Source organism: Phalacrocorax carbo, chromosome 27 (genome assembly GCF_963921805.1).
Source record: "Phalacrocorax carbo chromosome 27, bPhaCar2.1, whole genome shotgun sequence".
In the NCBI taxonomy this organism is placed as follows: Eukaryota; Metazoa; Chordata; class Aves; order Suliformes; family Phalacrocoracidae; genus Phalacrocorax; species Phalacrocorax carbo.
The window spans coordinates 2,771,268-2,787,626 of NC_087539.1; the positions used below are offsets into that span (position 1 = coordinate 2,771,268).

Genomic DNA, 16,359 nt, shown 5'->3' on the forward strand with positions numbered 1-16,359 from the left:
TTGCACTCACGGGCTCGAATTTGCAAGGCACGGAGGGAACTGATTGCTAATTGCTACCCATAACATTTTTACAGAGTTCTTTAGGACAGACGGTTGGTAGCTTAGTCACAGAAGCTCTTAAAAACTGCTGCTTGTTCTAACACACAGGGGCTGAAACACTCCCAGAACAGTTACTTTACCTTCGTTCCGGGGTGTGTAATGGAAACATTAGAAGAATAGACAGGAAAATAGAAACAATAGCAACAAAAAAGCATGGCTGAAAGGCAAAAAGAAATGACGGGCATCTGCAAATTACCTTCCTGGGACCTTCTGGTGAAACTCACTTGACTGCCTGGCCTCCATGTGTGAAATGGCAAGCACAAGCGCACACTGGAAAGATGCATCTGCCAACACCTGCTCCGTACCCCGGTGCCTGCATGTGTCTTTTTAATGGCTGGGGAAAGCTACGGCTTCCCAGCAACGCTCTGCAGGTGGGCTGCTACCTCCTCTGATGCGTTCAGATCGGGCATGGGCACCCCCGAGAGAGACATACCTTGGCAAACATTAAGGGCAGGAGGGTCCGAGAGAAGCGGGTCCGCCCTTGGGCATCCAGACAAGACACTGGGAGCGACTTGCAAGCATCTTGCCTGCTCTAGGACAAGTGGCCGCGCATACAGTGCACACAGCATGCACAGGGCGAGTCAGGACACCATGTGGCTTTCCGCAGAGAAACGCACTATTTGACTTTTCCTGGGTGCTACGTGGAATAAGAGGAAAGGGAGTTGTTTGTGAACGATGTCGTAAGCCCAGATCCAGAGCACTGAATTTCCTTGTGACTAAGAGATATCAGAGGGGGAAGACAACAGATGTGGAGAGGGCAGCCTGGGAACAGGCTTCACACCGTGTAGAGACAAGGTCACCCCATGAGTCAGGCAACAGCCCAAAAATCTGTGAAGCTGAAGCCCTGAGAAATTGCCAACTCAGATTTTGTATCATCACAGATGATACCTCCCTCCCAGGTCATATTCTAATATTTCATCATTTGTTGTCAGTCTAAATCAAGATGAAACATAGACACTTTTTGCAGAAATAAAAGGTCTGAAAACACCATTCATAAAACTACCTTACACGTCCTTCCCACTCCCCAGCTGGCTTCAATAGGTGATGGTCCAAGACTTCCACTAATACCCCATCACCACCCTGGCTTTCTCTCCATCACCTCTTCCTCCCTTCTGTATCAGTTCTGGTCTAAATGACCCTTGTTTGGGCATGAAAACAAGAGTCCAGAATTTCCGACAAGTTGGTGCCTGAAGTGCTGATGCCCTGCTGGAGTTTAGTCAAAACCACAGCACCAGGAAAACAAAGACCCGCAATAACAGATTTCTCAGACCTCGGACCACTGCACCGTGCAATAACGCGCCTTTACGCAACAAAGGGGTTGATTCATCCGTGAAATAGAGATGAGTGAGCGCTTGCCCAACACGGGGAACCATCTACTGCAGAGGTGAAAGGAGGGAGTGGGAAAGGGATGGCTGCAAACAAGAGTTGAGCAGGCAGTATTTAGTGTTTTCCCAGGTATTTCGACAGCCAGATCATGACCATCACAAAAAAAACCCGCAACTCCTGCACTTTGTGAGTGCTTCATAGGTGCTCGTGCTCATGGTGAACTCACTGTCTGTGTTGCGGCTGGGTGTGCCGAGCCCAGTTAATCAGGAGGATGAGCACCACGCCAGACCCATCCCCAGCTAGTAAAGGGTATAAAAGGTCCAGTCCCAGCCTGGGGGAGCACAAGTTCACCTTCCTACCTTCATCCACTTCCTTGCTGCTTTAGTCTTTCTACTGCTTTCACCCTGCTCACATCAGCTGCCATGTCTCGCCAGTGCGCTGCAAGGAACCAGAGCAAAACTGGCTTCAGTGCTGCTTCTGCCTTCATCCCAAATACCAGTAGCACCAGCTTCTGCTTACGCTCTGCATCCCAAGGTGGAAGCTGCAGTGCCACTGCTGGGTATGGAAGAGTTCCTGGAGGTTTTGGAAGCAGGAGCCTCTACAGTCTTGGTGGATTCAAGAGGATCTCTGTAGCTGGAAGAGGTGGTGGCTTCTACGGACCTGCAGGTTTTGGTGCTGGCACTGGGATATCCTGTGGTTTTGGTGGTGCAGTTGGTGGTGCCTTTGGGTTTGGTGGTGCCATGGGTGGCCCTGGATTTCCTGCCATCCCAGCTGGGGGCATCCATGAGGTCTCAGTCAACCAGAGCCTTCTGAAACCTCTCAACCTGGAGATTGACCCCAACATCCAGAGCATCCGTAAGGATGAGAAGGATCAGCTTCAGACCCTCAACAATAAATTTGCCTCCTTCATCGACAAGGTGAGACATAAGATTTCTTGCTTATGCCATGTTGATTCTTCAGCGGGGAAGCACAAACCAGGGCAAGTTATATCTTTATCAGCAATTTTCCTGCTCTTGTACTGCCATTTCTAACATCAGCAGCCTGAGAATAAAACCTGAGGAGTTCCAGCATTGAGACCATTCATCCCTCACATTAATTCTGAGGTGAGACCAGCCAACAGGGGAAAATGGTGATATAGGATATAAGGAAGGAGAGTTTGCAAAGAGCAGGAACGTTAACGTCAGTCGTGCAATGCTTGCTTGCTTGTATAAATTGTCAGCTGTTCCCCAAGGGCTGAGAGCTCCCACCTTTCAGCAAGCGAGTCCTTGCAGGATTGTACCTTGCCTCTCTAAGGAAAACCATCCTAAAATCACTGTTCTCTAAACACCTCCTTTCTCCATCCAGGTCCGATTCCTTGAACAACAAAACAAAGTCCTGGAGACCAAGTGGGCCCTTCTGCAAGAGCAAGGGAACAAAACAGTCAGGAACGACATTGAGCCCCTCTTTGAGACCTACATCAGCAACCTCAGGAGGCAGCTGAACAGCTTGCTGACCGACAAGGAGAACTTGGAAGGGGAGCTGAGCAAGGTGCAAAGCCTTGCCGAGGACTTCAAGAACAAGTAAGTCTATCCATTTGTGGTCTGCCTGGAGAGCAGGGCGAGCTGCGACAGATGCCAGCTCTCTGTTGCATCTGTGCAATCAAGCAAAAGAAGGCCTTTTTGCTGATATAATAATCTGAGTGAGGCCCAGGTCAAGTTTAGTATAAGATGTGTTCAGCCTCACTTCCCCACGGCTGAAAGTCACAGGCTGAAAATTATAGTGCTAAGAGACACCAGTACAAAAATGTACATACAATAAAAATAAAAGGCTGCTCCTGAAAATAGGAAATAACATTTGTACAAGGCTAGACCAACCCTCCATTTCCATCCCACAGATACGAAGAGGAAATCAACAGGCACACAGCTGTGGAGAACGAATTTGTGATCCTGAAGAAGGTGGGTGCACACACGCTGTGCCTCCCAGCCCTGCACGAGCATAGCAAGCTCTCCAGCTTTTCCTCTGCTCCTCCAAAACCTACTTCATTTTTGCGATGTGTTTCCTCTTCTAGGAGGTGGACGCTGCCTACACAAACAAGACAGAGCTGCAAGCCAGGCTGGACTCCCTTATGGAGGAGATAGATTTCCTCAGAGCCCTCTATGAAGCCGTAAGCACCAGCATTTACATCCCTCTCCCAGGTTCCAACGTCCTTGCCTTCCTTTCTCACTTCAGAGGCTCAGGACTGATTATTTTCTACTCTGTTGCACTAAATAATAATGCTTTTTCCGTTTCACCTACTGTCTTAACCCTGCCTGAAACTGTCTTGGAGAAATCACTCTGTCCACTCAGGTCTACCCTTTAACTTGGGGGTTCCCTCGCTCTGAGCAACATTCGTGCCTCACACCTGCGACTCACCGAAACACCCGCTGCTTTTGCAGGAGCTGTCTCAGATGCAGACCCAGATCTCCGACACCTCTGTCATCCTGACCATGGACAACAACCGCAGCCTGGACATGGACAGCATCATTGCAGAGGTCAAAGCGCAGTACGAGGACATCGCCAACCGGAGCCGGGCTGAGGCCGAGTCTTGGTACCAGTCCAGGGTGAGTGCCTAGGAAGGCTTCTGCAATGGGAAAACCACGCTCCTTCACCTGAATTCCCACGCGGGGGTGGGTCCCACTGTGATTTTTCTAACAGTGGATGTCTTCAGATTTAATAATCCTATAAAGATTGGATGCGCAATTGAGACCATACACATAATTCTGAGTGCAAACACCCAAATACCCACATCCCGCTTGGCTCTTGGACCAATATATTTTACCTTGGGTGATTGTTCCTCTCTCCGTGACAGTACGAGGAGCTGCAGGCTACGGCCGGCAGGCACGGGGACGACCTCCGCAACACCAAGCAGGAGATCTCTGAGCTCAACCGCCACGTCCAGCGGCTGCGGTCTGAAATCGACAGCGTGAAGAAACAGGTAAAGGGCAGTGGAAATGTATAAGACTTAACTCCTGCTGCGGTCTAACCTCTTGGTTGTCCACCCAACTCCAGGGAATAAAAAGAAATGCATTTCAGTGAGTTTTGCTGGATCAGGAATGGATATGACAGCATTTATCTCAGTGCGGTAACATCACTAAGGGTAACTTAACGCAATATTAGTAAACCTAAGGAGATGTTAAGAGGTGTAGAGTTAGACTGAATCCAGGTTGTGAACTGGCTCAGGACATGGATCAATTCAATGATCGTTAACATCCCATCTATAGATGTTAACCTAAAGTCTTCTGCATCTAGACCAGGCATCGTGAACTCAGGTTACAAAGAACCAGTCTATGCTCTAGATAAGGAGTGCAACCACTACTTTCCCTCCACAGTGCGCCAGTTTGCAGACGGCCATCGCAGACGCCGAGCAGCGCGGGGAGATGGCCGTCAAGGACGCCAGGGCCAAGCTGGCCGAGCTGGAGACAGCCCTGCAGAAGGCCAAGGCAGAGCTGGCACGGCAGCTCCGCGAGTACCAGGAGCTCATGAACGTCAAGCTGGCCCTGGACATCGAGATCGCGACCTACAGGAAGCTGCTGGAGGGCGAGGAGTGCAGGTGGGTGCAATTTTATATCCCAGTTTCCAGAGGTGCAGTGGAGTTGCAGAGCATTCTCAGGTTTAGACTTCCCACATTCAGAAGAACTGAAACCTGTTTAAAAGCAAGCAATTGCCCATGAAGACGAGCTATTTGGGGAGATGGTACCCTCTTGCGCAAACCTTCCAACTTCTAGCAAAAACATTCCAAGGATACTCCTGCCTTTTCAACCAGCTCTGGTTCATGGGTTCCCCTTGAAACCTTACTGGCTCATTTTGTTCCCTAACAGGCTCTCTGGAGAAGGTGCCGGCGCAGTGAATATCTGTAAGTAACTCTTAAAGATAGTGTTGGCAACCTTTACATTTGTCTCCGTGCCACTCAGAGCCCGCTGTTTGTGGATGCCTCTGAGGAGGGTGTTTTCCTCTTGCAGCTGTGACCAGAACCGCTGTAGGGACGGGATATGGAAGCGGAAACTGTCTCAGCTTCGGAGGCAGCAGCAGTGTGGGAGGTGCGGTCTGTGCTGGAGGAATGGGCTTCAGCTCTGGAAGCGGACAAGGCACAGCCGGGTCATGCGTGGCCGGTGGGAGCAGTTCCAGTGTGAAGTATGTCTCCACCACCTCTTCAACCAAGAGATGTTATTAAAGTCAGACATCAGCACTGTTAGCTAGCATGTGCCGAGCTTCCTCTCGTATTGTGTGCAATCCTTACCCTGTTACTTGCAAAAGATTTGCAAGTCAAAGCGCTCTGTCCTTATTTATATAAAACATGCCATGCTCCTGTTTGTTCTTTGTCTCTCTGAAATCCTCATTTCCCAGTGTTTGACTAATAAAAGGCACGTGGAATTAATTCTGTCGCATCCTCCTTTTAATTCCAATTACTTTATAGGACCTTGAGGAAAAGGATGGTTGACATAGAGTAGAGCTGAAGGTAAACAAAAGTCATACACACAAGTGTTGAGCCCTTGGGGCCAAGGCTGCCAACGGTGTCCGGGACTGCATTGAAAGGAGTGTGGCCAGCAGGGCGAGGGAGGTTCTCCTCCCCCTCTGCTCTGCCCCAGTGAGGCCACACCTGGGGGGCTGCAGCCAGTTCTGGGCCCCCCAGTTCAAGAACGATGTGGAACTGTGTGAGCAAGGCCAGCGCTGAGCTGCCAAGATGATCGGGCTGGAGCATCTCCCTTGGGAGGAAAGGCTGAGGGAGCAGGGTCTGTTCAGCCGCAGAAGAGGAGGCTGAGGGGGGATCCCATCAGTACCTATAAATATCTGAAGGGCAGGTGACAGGAGGATGGGGCCGGGCTCTTTTCAGTGGTGCCCAGCGACAGGCCAAGGGGCCACGGGCACAAGCTGGAACACGGGAAGTTCCCCCTCAGTATAAGGACAAACCCCTTCCCTGTGCGGGTGCCAGAGCAGGGGCACAGGCTGCCCAGAGAGGCTGTGGGGTCCCTTCCCTGGAGACATTCACCCCCCGCCTGGACGCGGCCCTGTGCCCCTGCTCTGGGGGTGCCTGCTCACGCAGGGGTGGGACGGGGTGAGCTCCCAAGGTCCCTTCCAGCCCCCACCAGTCTGTGATTCTGCACTCACTGCAATTCCATGGGCACCTCTTCTATCCAACAGGAACAAAGTAGTTGTATGTTGCATTCCCATTTGTACGAGCAAAGTTTTTTAGCATCAGTATCTTTCACAGGATGGGAAAGTATCTACTCATCCTAGTAGGCACTAGAGAACACATCCATCTATCTTAATTTCTACATTATGGCACCTCAGCATTTTCATGCCACCTTGATCACACTCAAACCCCTGTAATCTTTCAAGGTTTTATGTGATGAGTCACATAGGGATATAAGCCTAGTTTTTCCCAAGAAAGCAAGTACTTCAGCTCACGCTGCTCTGTACATGCACTAGCTGCAGGGGCTAATAAAATGCCGTCACAGCCATTACCCTAATTAGAAATGAAAAAGCCCATTAAACCCCCAAACTCACCCTCTTTGGGAAGAATAATGTCCCCAGATATAGGCTGTGAGATAAAGACCCTGAGGGTAAGGAAGGTTTAGTTCCTCTTCTCTGATCTCCCGAGCAGCAGTAGCAAGAGACAAACTACAAAAGCACCAAAGCTCATATTAAGAAAAAAAAACGCGCTGAGATTACCACAGCAGACCATGCTTGTTCAGTCTCTGACACAAGCCTGACTAAAGCACTAGAGGTAAACGTGACGCACATTAAGCGCATGCTGACTCGTAGCCTAAAGAGAAGGCGATATAACAAACCCCAGCTTTTCATTACCCCTCCAGATCTAAGCGCAATAACACTCTACTGGAAAGGAAATGGCTCGTCCTCTTCAACACCTGACCATCTTTCTCTGGCATCTCCAGACCATATTTCCACTGACACCAGCAGAACTGGCATTTGGTTTGTTATTTAAACACTGTCCAGCATCAAACTGCCATCTGATGACCTGGGCATTTACAAGTCAGGCTGTTTTCTCTCTGGGGACCATGTACTTTTAGCATTTTGGCTAAGCAAAGCATCCAGGCTCCCTTTGTGGCCAACAGAAAGGCACAGGTGCCTCCCAAATTAGCATCTTTAGTAGAATTACCCCGGTGCAGATGAAGTGTTGCCTGCAAAGGTGATGAATGCAGACCAAGACATCTAACTTGTTGCCTAGATCAGGACAGGTTGCCTCTACCCCAAGACCGTTGGCAACCGGGGAGCAAAGTCAAAACTTTCTTTAGCAAAGCACATCAAACTGGCATTTTCAACATATCTAGATCCCCTCTTGTGGCAACTTCAGTCCCATCAGCTTTAAACTAAATGGGCACTGACACCATTAACCAAGTCAAAAGCAGGCCCAAAGGGAACTTCTGGACGTAAACATTTTTTTTTCCCCACCAGTAATCCCTGCTCTGAAAAATACAGGTTAGAAAATTTGGTTCGTTTGATGAGCCTGAAGGTTGACAGCCCATTGCATTACCGAGTCTGGTGATTAACGGGTTGGGGAAGGTGGCTATGTGCCAGCATACCAAACCGATGAGCTCAGTCAACGGAGCGGTCCTCTGCGGACAAGCCCAGCGCTCCAAAAGGATAAAAGGCAGAGAGGACTTCTGATCCAAATTCCCAAAGATTTCTAATCTGCCACCTCACCTCTTTGTCCTCTGCTCCCGCCACTGGCGAACAAGTGCACAGAAGTCGGTCGCATTAGGCCAGGGGGACTCACCAAGAGTTTCAGTGCTGCTTCTGCTGGAACACCTGTTAACCAAAGCAGCTTCAGCTCCATGTCCACGTCCCACAGCAGCGGTGGAGGCGTGGGATGGATCAGCGGTGGTTTTGGCAGCAGGAGCCTTCACAATCTAGGGGCAAGCAAGAGGATTTCCATGAGCAGAGGGTACTGTTCTGCTAGACCAGGATACGGTTATGGGTCAGGTCATGGCGGGTTGGCAGGTAGAGTTGGTGGAGCTGGGTTTGGGTTCGGAGGAAGATGTGGCCCTGGAGGTATTCAAGACGTCACGGTCAACCAACACCTCTTAGAACCTCTTAACTTGGAGACTGACCCCAAAATGCAAAGAGTGCAGCAGGAGGAGAAGGACCAGATCAAATCCCTCACAACAAATTTGCCTCCTTCATTGATAAGGTAAGACACGTTCCACTTCATCCAGCCTGGCATGTTTGTCATTGCCTGCAGAGAAAGGTCAGGATTGCTCCCAGCATTATAAATCTTATTCTAAATCCTTAATGCACAGAGTTAAGGATTTCGTTCAGCTTGTTACTTCCGTATCCAGACTGTCTATACAGCTCACTTTGTCGGAGCTCTAGAGACAATCTGGATATGGTGCAAATTATTTTTCCAGGTTTCTTTGCAGTTGAATACGGCTCCTGGTTTCCAAATCTTCCTACCAATGATCTTTTAATGACATGCCCACCTAAAGCCCACTTTAACTTACAGAAAACAAACCCCAAACCCCCCTCACATTAAATCCCCCATCTCGTGAAGTGAGGCGGGTTTTGAGTTGATGACCCCAAATGATTTAAATTGTTCTGATGGGTTTCAGGTGTGGTTCCTGGAGCAACAAAATAAAGTACTGGAGACCAAATGGAGCCTCTTGAAAGACCAAAAAATTGTGAAAAATAACCTTGAACCTATGTTTGACGCATAGATCAGCAACATGAGGAGACAGCTCGAGGCTCCGGGAGGGGAGAGGCTGTGGCTCAGCGCAGAGCTGAAGACTACGCAGGATGCTGTTGAAGTCTTCAAGATCAGGTGAGCAACACACACACAGAAAGAAACCTGTCCAGTTTTCTTCACTCTCTCTGTCTTCTTCCTGGAAGTGTTACAAGATTCAAGGCAAACCCAAGACTGTGAGACCTCAGAAAGGACTGAAGCGACTCGGTTCCCCTCACTGTAGCTGCTGGGCAAGCGTCAGCAGCAGCAGCACGCTCCCCGTTGTAAGACACGTGCTCTTTTATTTTGCAGGGATAGGTGAACTTTTTAAATGTTGCAAAAGGCTCAGATGGTCAGACCTCCACAGGCGTTCAGGAGCAGCTTCTCAAAAGCTTAGTCTGTCCAGAGCTTAAGCTTTTCCAGATGGTTTCAGCTCTCGCGTAGTCATTTTAATACAGACCAGGATGAAACCTGAATCTGAACAAGACTATTGAGCACTCTGCACTCTCACATTTCCTACTGATGTGGATTCCTTTCCAGGAAAGAAAAACTGTCTAAAAAGAAAGATTACTTTAAAGTGTGTCCTTAAGTGTTTTTGTTTTTCCTATTTTTTTTTTTCTTTAATGATTATAAAGTCCCTTAACATCAACGTATTGGATAGTTTTAGCACTTCTGAAAGTCGGGAATTAGCTTCCACCCCATGGAAAAGTCACGGAAATCTTGGGCGAGGGCTTCAGCTCAGCTCATTAACTCTTTAGGCTGTTAGGAGGAGGTGTCTTTTGCTTTGCACTTTGGAAAAACATCTATCAAGCGTTAGTGTCTGCTACCATGCCCACGAGGGATACACTGCTTAATGGATGTGAATAAGTAAGGAGCTTAAATTGTCAATCTGGAACCAGAAAAACAAGAGATGAGAGGTAGGTGCAGGCTGCAATGCAAAACAAGGACACGCGCATTCTGCCAAAATCCCTCTGCTCTCCCTTTCTTGGGACATCATGTGTCTGACGCTTTCTGCCACCTTTACTAACAGTGCCTCTAGCCCAAAAGTAGCACTGGAACAGAAATGACTGCCTTGGGGAAGAGAAATCATCACCCACGGTCTACTTGGAGTCTTCTTTTTTACACTTCTCTGTGCCTTCAGAAAAGAAACATTTAATCGAGAAAAAAATCTGTCCTGTGTCAATTCGGTCACGTAAGACCTCAAGGTCTTCTACAAATCAGCCACTCACATTTCCTTAATTCATTTTAGGATGGGACAAATGACATCCTGGAGATAAATAACTTTCTCCACCAGCCACAGAAGAGTCCCCAAAGAACAGAGCTCAGCCAAAGTAGCCAAGTTCCAGGTAGCTGACTTGAGATGAACCCCAGCTGTAAGCACGAGACTGCTATTGATTAACTGGGTCGGAGAGCGTCCTTCTGTTCGTGTCACAGGTCCGTGGTGAAAGAGATTTTAAATTTAAAAGCAATGTCTGACATCAGCAGGGTCTAGAGCAGCAAAGCAGCAACCGAGATTGCTCAGCTGAGGAAAGACCCTTGGGTGCGCCATGACTTCAGCCAAGAAATCCTTTGACAACCAAAGGTCACATCATAGAAGAGGTTCAGACTTTAATACTCCACCTGCATCTGACACAAAGTGGCAAATATTCCTTCTGGCTCCAGATCAGGGAATCTTTGGGCAAAAGCTCAATTACATCATACACATTGCTGGGCAGGGACCGTCATCTTGCATTGTGGCAACAATGCCCACACCTGACGTCACCGCTTCTGCCCCCATTTCCTAGGAATTTGTTCTTCTTACCTTTATTTATTTTAAACTTTGTGGATCCCAAAGTATCCTTCCTAATGCTTTGCTCTTCTGAGTAAATACTAATCCATACGGCAATTAGAAATTATACACACGCCAAATTAGTCTTCCTCTTCTATGTGGCTGAGAGCTTAGAGACCCACAAATCTATATACAGGCTAGGACTTTGCTTAATGGAAATGATTTTAAGGGTTGGGTATTCCTGATGTGAAGAAATAGTCCCCCATGAAAGGGTCATGAAAGGCAAACGTTTTATTAGCTGCACAGACTCGTCCTTTGAACTCTTGCCTTTCATCTCCTGCTTTTAATCATTTCATTTGAGCTGGGCATCAGTCCATGGCTATTGCTGGTTTTTATCCTTTCCCAAGAGTGGGACTGCACGCTGCTGCTGATCCAGACCTTGGCTTTCCTTGCCCAGGCCATCATCCTCCTCCTCCCTGGCCATCCCCAGCCCTCCAAAGCCACCGCAGGAACTGGCGTCAGAGATCCCGGCTCTTCTGACTAACCCAGGTGTGGCAGCGATGAGCTCAGCCACGGCTCCACCCTGCCCTCCCAGCCTGAGAAAATTTAGAGAGTACAAGGCTCCCATTCACAGCGAAAACTTCTGGGAGGATAAAACGTGCCTTTAATGAAGGCCTGCAGCTTTTCTAGATGGCCTCCTCCCACCACCTAGCCCAAGGGTGCTGTCTTTCTATCATAATCAGTGAGATGCATAGATCTAATAATGCTACCTATAATATATGCACTGACATAGCAAGGACATAGCATTGTTAGCGTGCTGGTTTTGGCTGAGAAAGCTATTTTTGTTGTTTCCTGCAAAGATCTGCGCATCGGTGGTAAATACCCCTGGGAACAGACTCTTTAGTCTCTCCACAAGCACCCTACAATGGATGTGCGGAGGAGGGATTTCCATACATCCGTGGTGGATGTAGATGGGGTGGTTTGTAGTATGGAAGCTGTAAAGGGATGCTCATCTCCCCTTCCCAACAGGTATGAAGAGGAGATCAACAAGCGCACCACTGCAGAGAACAACTTTGTTTTGCTCAAGAAGGTGAGGTGTCAACAACAAAGAAGGGACACACTTTTTAAACGTGAAACACATTTGAATGCAAATAACCCTTTTTATCCGGCAGTGCCAAGCTGGGCAAAGCACTTAGCAAACATGCAGTCATCCCTCCTTGATGCAGAAACACCCAACTGTGCCAGCGTGTCAGTCCTTGGCAAGAGCTTGTTCTTGGTTCAGGCCCCTCACGCAAAATTCAAGTGGGTCCCAGTCCCCCAGGTACCGGATCAGATCTGGGCCATTCATACCTTGTAGTCATTCCACTAGATGCTCTGCTACTTCTGCAGCCTTTCTGTATCCAATCCCACCCTCCACAGCCCCCCTGGTCCCACCTGCAGGAGACATAATAAGAAACTTCCACTATTTAAAGCATTGTCCAAAACGTCTGTGCACTGGCAAAAAAAGGGCTTCTGACACGTCAAATATTGCTTAGATCTACGAACATCATCTCTCCCTCCCTCAAAAAAAGGTGGAGGGAAGAAACCAGTTCACTCTTGGCTCTGTTTAAAGGCACAAAGGTCAAGAAAGTCTTCAGTCCTGGTTGGTCTCCAAAGGCTTGTATTAAATGACAACTGGTCTCTGTACAGGGATGCGGACAGGCAAGGTTTGGCTCGCTACCCCTGTTGTTCCCATTCCAGGATGCGGATGCCGCCTGTATCAACAAGGTGGTCTTGGGGACCAAGGCGGATGCACTGAGAGATGAGGTTAACTTCCCGGGAGCCCTCTACGAAGCAGTAAGAATCTCCCAAATTTTCCAGTTCTGCTATTTCCCCATTTTCCTGGTACCAACAGGATCGAAGCAGCCTGAGAGCGCCGTTCGGAGCTGCAGCTCCTCCCCATTCCTCTCCCACACATCCTCTCTGGGACAAGCACAGCAGTGAAACGTTTGGGACTGAGAATGAATCTGACTTAAAGGAGCTGGCTCAGATGCAGACCCAGATCTCCGACACCTCTGTCATCCTGACCATGGGCAACAACCGAACCCTGGACCTGGACGGCATCACTGCAGAGGTCAAAGCGCGGTACGAGGACATCGCCAACCGGAGCCGGGCTGAGGCGGGGTCCTGGTACCACAGCAAGGTGAGGATGTGAAAATTAACCTGGTGAGCTAGGAAAATTTTTGTTTAGCGTTTCCAAGGCTATTTTATATTGGAAAGTGGAAGCAGAGAGGACAGGGGAGTAGGGTGTAAAATCAAATTGATTTGGGTGGGATTCATTTCATTTCTCGGACATGTGAAAATACCATTTTGACAGCGAGAGATAGAGGAGCATAAGGAGGCAGAGGGACAAAGGAAACATGCTAAAGCTCATGAGGAAGAGCTTGGATTGAGTACAGAAAGAGACAGAGACCCAGTCAAGAGAGGATCAGAGCAGGGTCAGTCTCTACCAATGAGTTCAAGCTCCTGCCCAGATCTGACTGTGCCCCGGTGTCTCATCTCCCTGCCCATCTCAGTATGAGGAGCTGCAGCTCAGGTCTGGCTGGCACAGGGACGACCTCCACAACACCAAGATGGAGATCTCAGGGATGAATCGCATGATTCAGCGGCTCCACTCGGAAATTGATAGTGTAAAGAAACAGGTACGGCGCACAGGACCCTTCCGAATATGGGGGCACCTCTACCTCCACTACCTTGCAGTACCCTTGCAAGGATACCTGGAAATCGGGGTCCAAACCCTCTGAGAAGTCCTTCCAGACCTATTTCCACTTCTTGCAGTGCACCAGTTTGCAGACAGCCATTGCGGCCGCCGAGCAGCACGGTGAATTGGCCATCAAGGATGCCAGGGCAAAACTGGCTGGCCTGGAAGATGCTCTGCAGAAAACCAAGGCAGAGCTGGCCTGGCAGCTCCATGAGTACCAGGAGCTCATGAACGTCAAGCCTACCCTGGACGTTGAGATCGTGACCTACAGGAAGCTGCTGGAAGGTGAGGAGAGCAGGTGGGTGGCTCCTGCAAACCAAATAGTGTCCAAACCCATACATGTCTTCACATTTGCCTTGCAACAAGAGAGGGAAGGGCCACAAAAACTTGCAGAGAAAACACACCTCTATCCTACACAGCTGCAGGTGTTATTTCAATTCCTGTCGGACACTCATCATCAGACCGTAACACCCCAGACCATGCTGGTATCCAACATCCCTGGTGCCAAACTGTTGCCTGAAATTGTCCTAAATAACAAGCCCTTCCTTCTCTGTCCTCTCTTTCTTCCAGGCTGGCTGGAGAAGGCGTTGGTACTGTGAATATTTGTAAGGAATCTGGTTCTTAAGCGATAGATTGAGTAGTCGTTGAGTTATTCCTTAAATGTACTTGGAATTGAGAATAAGACAATAAGAATGAGCCATGCAACTAGTAGTTACCAGCACAAAAATGGACTATACTTCGGGTTTTGCAGTGCTCTGAGGGACTGGGGAGGCCAGAGAGCCTGATACACCTGTTCTCTGACCAGCTCTGAACTTGAAAGGTTTTTGTACATTGAGACCATCCCTAGGAGACTCAGATGTCTAAGGCCAGCTCTGCTAAAGGATAGGAAGAAAAGCTGAAGAATAAGATGTGTGAAATACAGGCAGCGGTAGACTGTCCAAGAAAACCCATTAATGTGTGAAACCAAAGGCTGAAATTCCTTTGTACTGTTCCAAACAAACTAACCCTCTGCCCATGGTTTCCCATCCCAGCCGTGGTCTCATCCAGGAGCAGCTACGGAGGTGGGAACACACTGGGGCTGGACTCAGGCTTCAGCAACAGGCTCAGCACGGGGGGAAGCGGTGCCAGCTCCAGCAGCGGGGGCTGCCTGGCTGGGGGATTCATCTCTGGTGTGGGAAGCAGCTCAAGCATGAGGTTTGTATCGAAAAGCACCACCAAGAAGAGCTATCAGAGCCAAGTCGTGGTGGCACCCAGCTCATCCAGAGCGGAAGAGGTTGAGCACCTCCTCCTGCTGCCAACACAAAGCCTGTTAACGCCATCCAAAGAGCCACACTGATCGCTTTCCCATTAGGGGAAAACATATTCCCAGCACTGCTTATTGGCTTGGGAGAGATGCCTCTCCAACTCCAATTAATTCCTCTGCATGAAGCCTCACCCAGCTGACTAGAAGCCCAGCGCTGTTTGTCAATGAGTAATCAGCCTTCCCATTAACGGCTGCTATCGTTAGAGCTCAGCTGGCAGCTTCCCAGGGCTCCCTGGCTCCCTTTTGCTCCAGAGTAGATGCAGGACTTGGATTTATACCAGTGTACGTGAAAGCAGAGCGTGTCCCTTCACCCGCTTGTGACAGGGAGCCGGGGTGCATTGAGACCACAGTCTCTTGTGCTCCCCATGCTGGGTTTGCTCTCCCCAAAGGCTTGAAGAATTGAAAATGAAGCATCTTTCAAGGTAGAGGCAGTTGTTCCATTTCCCAACTCCTCTTGCATTGCTGACGTTTCACTCCAGGGCTCTCTAGCTCTACCTACATCCAAAAATGCTGCCTTCATTTTCCACAGGTGGAAGGGGTTGGCTCTCTGTAACGTCTAAATCCTCACCCATCCAGCATGTATAGTTTAAGGCAAAAGACCATGTAACCTACAGGTAGCTAGACCTTGTCTCAGCAAAAAACAATTCTCTTTTCCACCAGCCAGAGTGAGCTTAAAGTAGAGACAGGGGTTAAAAATACAGGAAAAACAAAAAGGAGGAACAGCAAGCTTTGGTAACATAAATTTTACATAACCTGGAAAACCATCTCTCTTTTAGTGCCTTTGTTCTTACCTCTTTTTTGTTTTCCTTCTCTTTTTGTGGAAGGGGAGGGAGGCAAAGAGGAGGGCTAGAGAATTATGTGCCAAAATGTAACCAGCTCGTTTCCTCTCATCTTCTGGTTGAACTGTATGAGTTTTATGAAATTTCTTCAATAAACTGCAATCAAACTTATCATGCGCCATTACAAAATTCACCTAAAAGTGTTGTTTTAGAATAAGGTTTAGAAGATTTGCTGTAGGCACTCGCTATCACTCAGAGCCTTCCCCTACCCTCCTCCTCCCCACCTCAGCCCCAGAGAGGAGGAGGAACGTTAAGTTGGAGACAGGGGTCACAGAATGGCAATACCCAAGCACTCTGGGAGGTCTTCCAAGTTGCACAGCCAACAGAGCAAGACCAGAAGGTGGGGCTGGTTTCACCCGGCCATAAACACCTACATCTGAGCAAGTCAAAGGACAGAAGCAGACACTTTTGGGTCAAACGATTCATTCCCCAGTAACACTTTCCTCCCACTGCGGGCCAAAAGCACTCCAGGTAGTTGGCTGAAGATGTCTGCATTGCAGGAGCACTCCAAAAGATGTTTTAAAGTCAGGAAAGATGGATCCTACGCATCAGAGCTAAACTTCTGGAAAGGCTGGTTCCAGACCTGCA

General features: G+C 48.8%; 2 protein-coding genes across 2 annotated transcripts; both read left to right on the top strand.

Moving 5' to 3' along the window:
* The first annotated feature begins 1,847 nt into the window (after positions 1 to 1,847).
* LOC104042171 (keratin, type II cytoskeletal 5) lies at positions 1,848 to 5,614 on the top strand. The gene is made up of 9 exons (XM_009501575.2): positions 1,848 to 2,342; positions 2,770 to 2,984; positions 3,299 to 3,359; positions 3,473 to 3,568; positions 3,840 to 4,004; positions 4,253 to 4,378; positions 4,773 to 4,993; positions 5,262 to 5,296; positions 5,403 to 5,614. Exons 1-9 carry the CDS (start codon positions 1,848 to 1,850, stop codon positions 5,612 to 5,614), a joined length of 1,626 nt encoding a protein of 541 aa, XP_009499870.2.
* Positions 5,615 to 6,965: 1,351 nt separating this feature from the next.
* LOC104045240 (keratin, type II cytoskeletal cochleal-like) lies at positions 6,966 to 14,965 on the top strand. Its single transcript, XM_009505182.2, is given in 11 exon segments — positions 6,966 to 7,004; positions 8,142 to 8,562; positions 8,565 to 8,593; positions 9,012 to 9,220; positions 11,919 to 11,979; positions 12,630 to 12,725; positions 12,907 to 13,071; positions 13,445 to 13,570; positions 13,707 to 13,927; positions 14,200 to 14,234; positions 14,661 to 14,965. Coding segments are annotated over 11 exon segments (1,707 nt in total).
* The last annotated feature ends 1,394 nt before the right edge of the window (positions 14,966 to 16,359 follow it).

Coding starts and splice junctions, on each gene's coding strand:
- LOC104042171 (XM_009501575.2), top strand. CDS start 1,848: ATGTCTCGCCAGTGCGCTGCAAGGAACCAGAGCAAAACTGGCTTCAGT. Junction 4,379..4,772: donor TCGACAGCGTGAAGAAACAG/GTAAAGGGCAGT, acceptor TTCCCTCCACAG/TGCGCCAGTTTGCAGACGGC. Junction 4,994..5,261: donor CTGGAGGGCGAGGAGTGCAG/GTGGGTGCAATT, acceptor GTTCCCTAACAG/GCTCTCTGGAGAAGGTGCCG.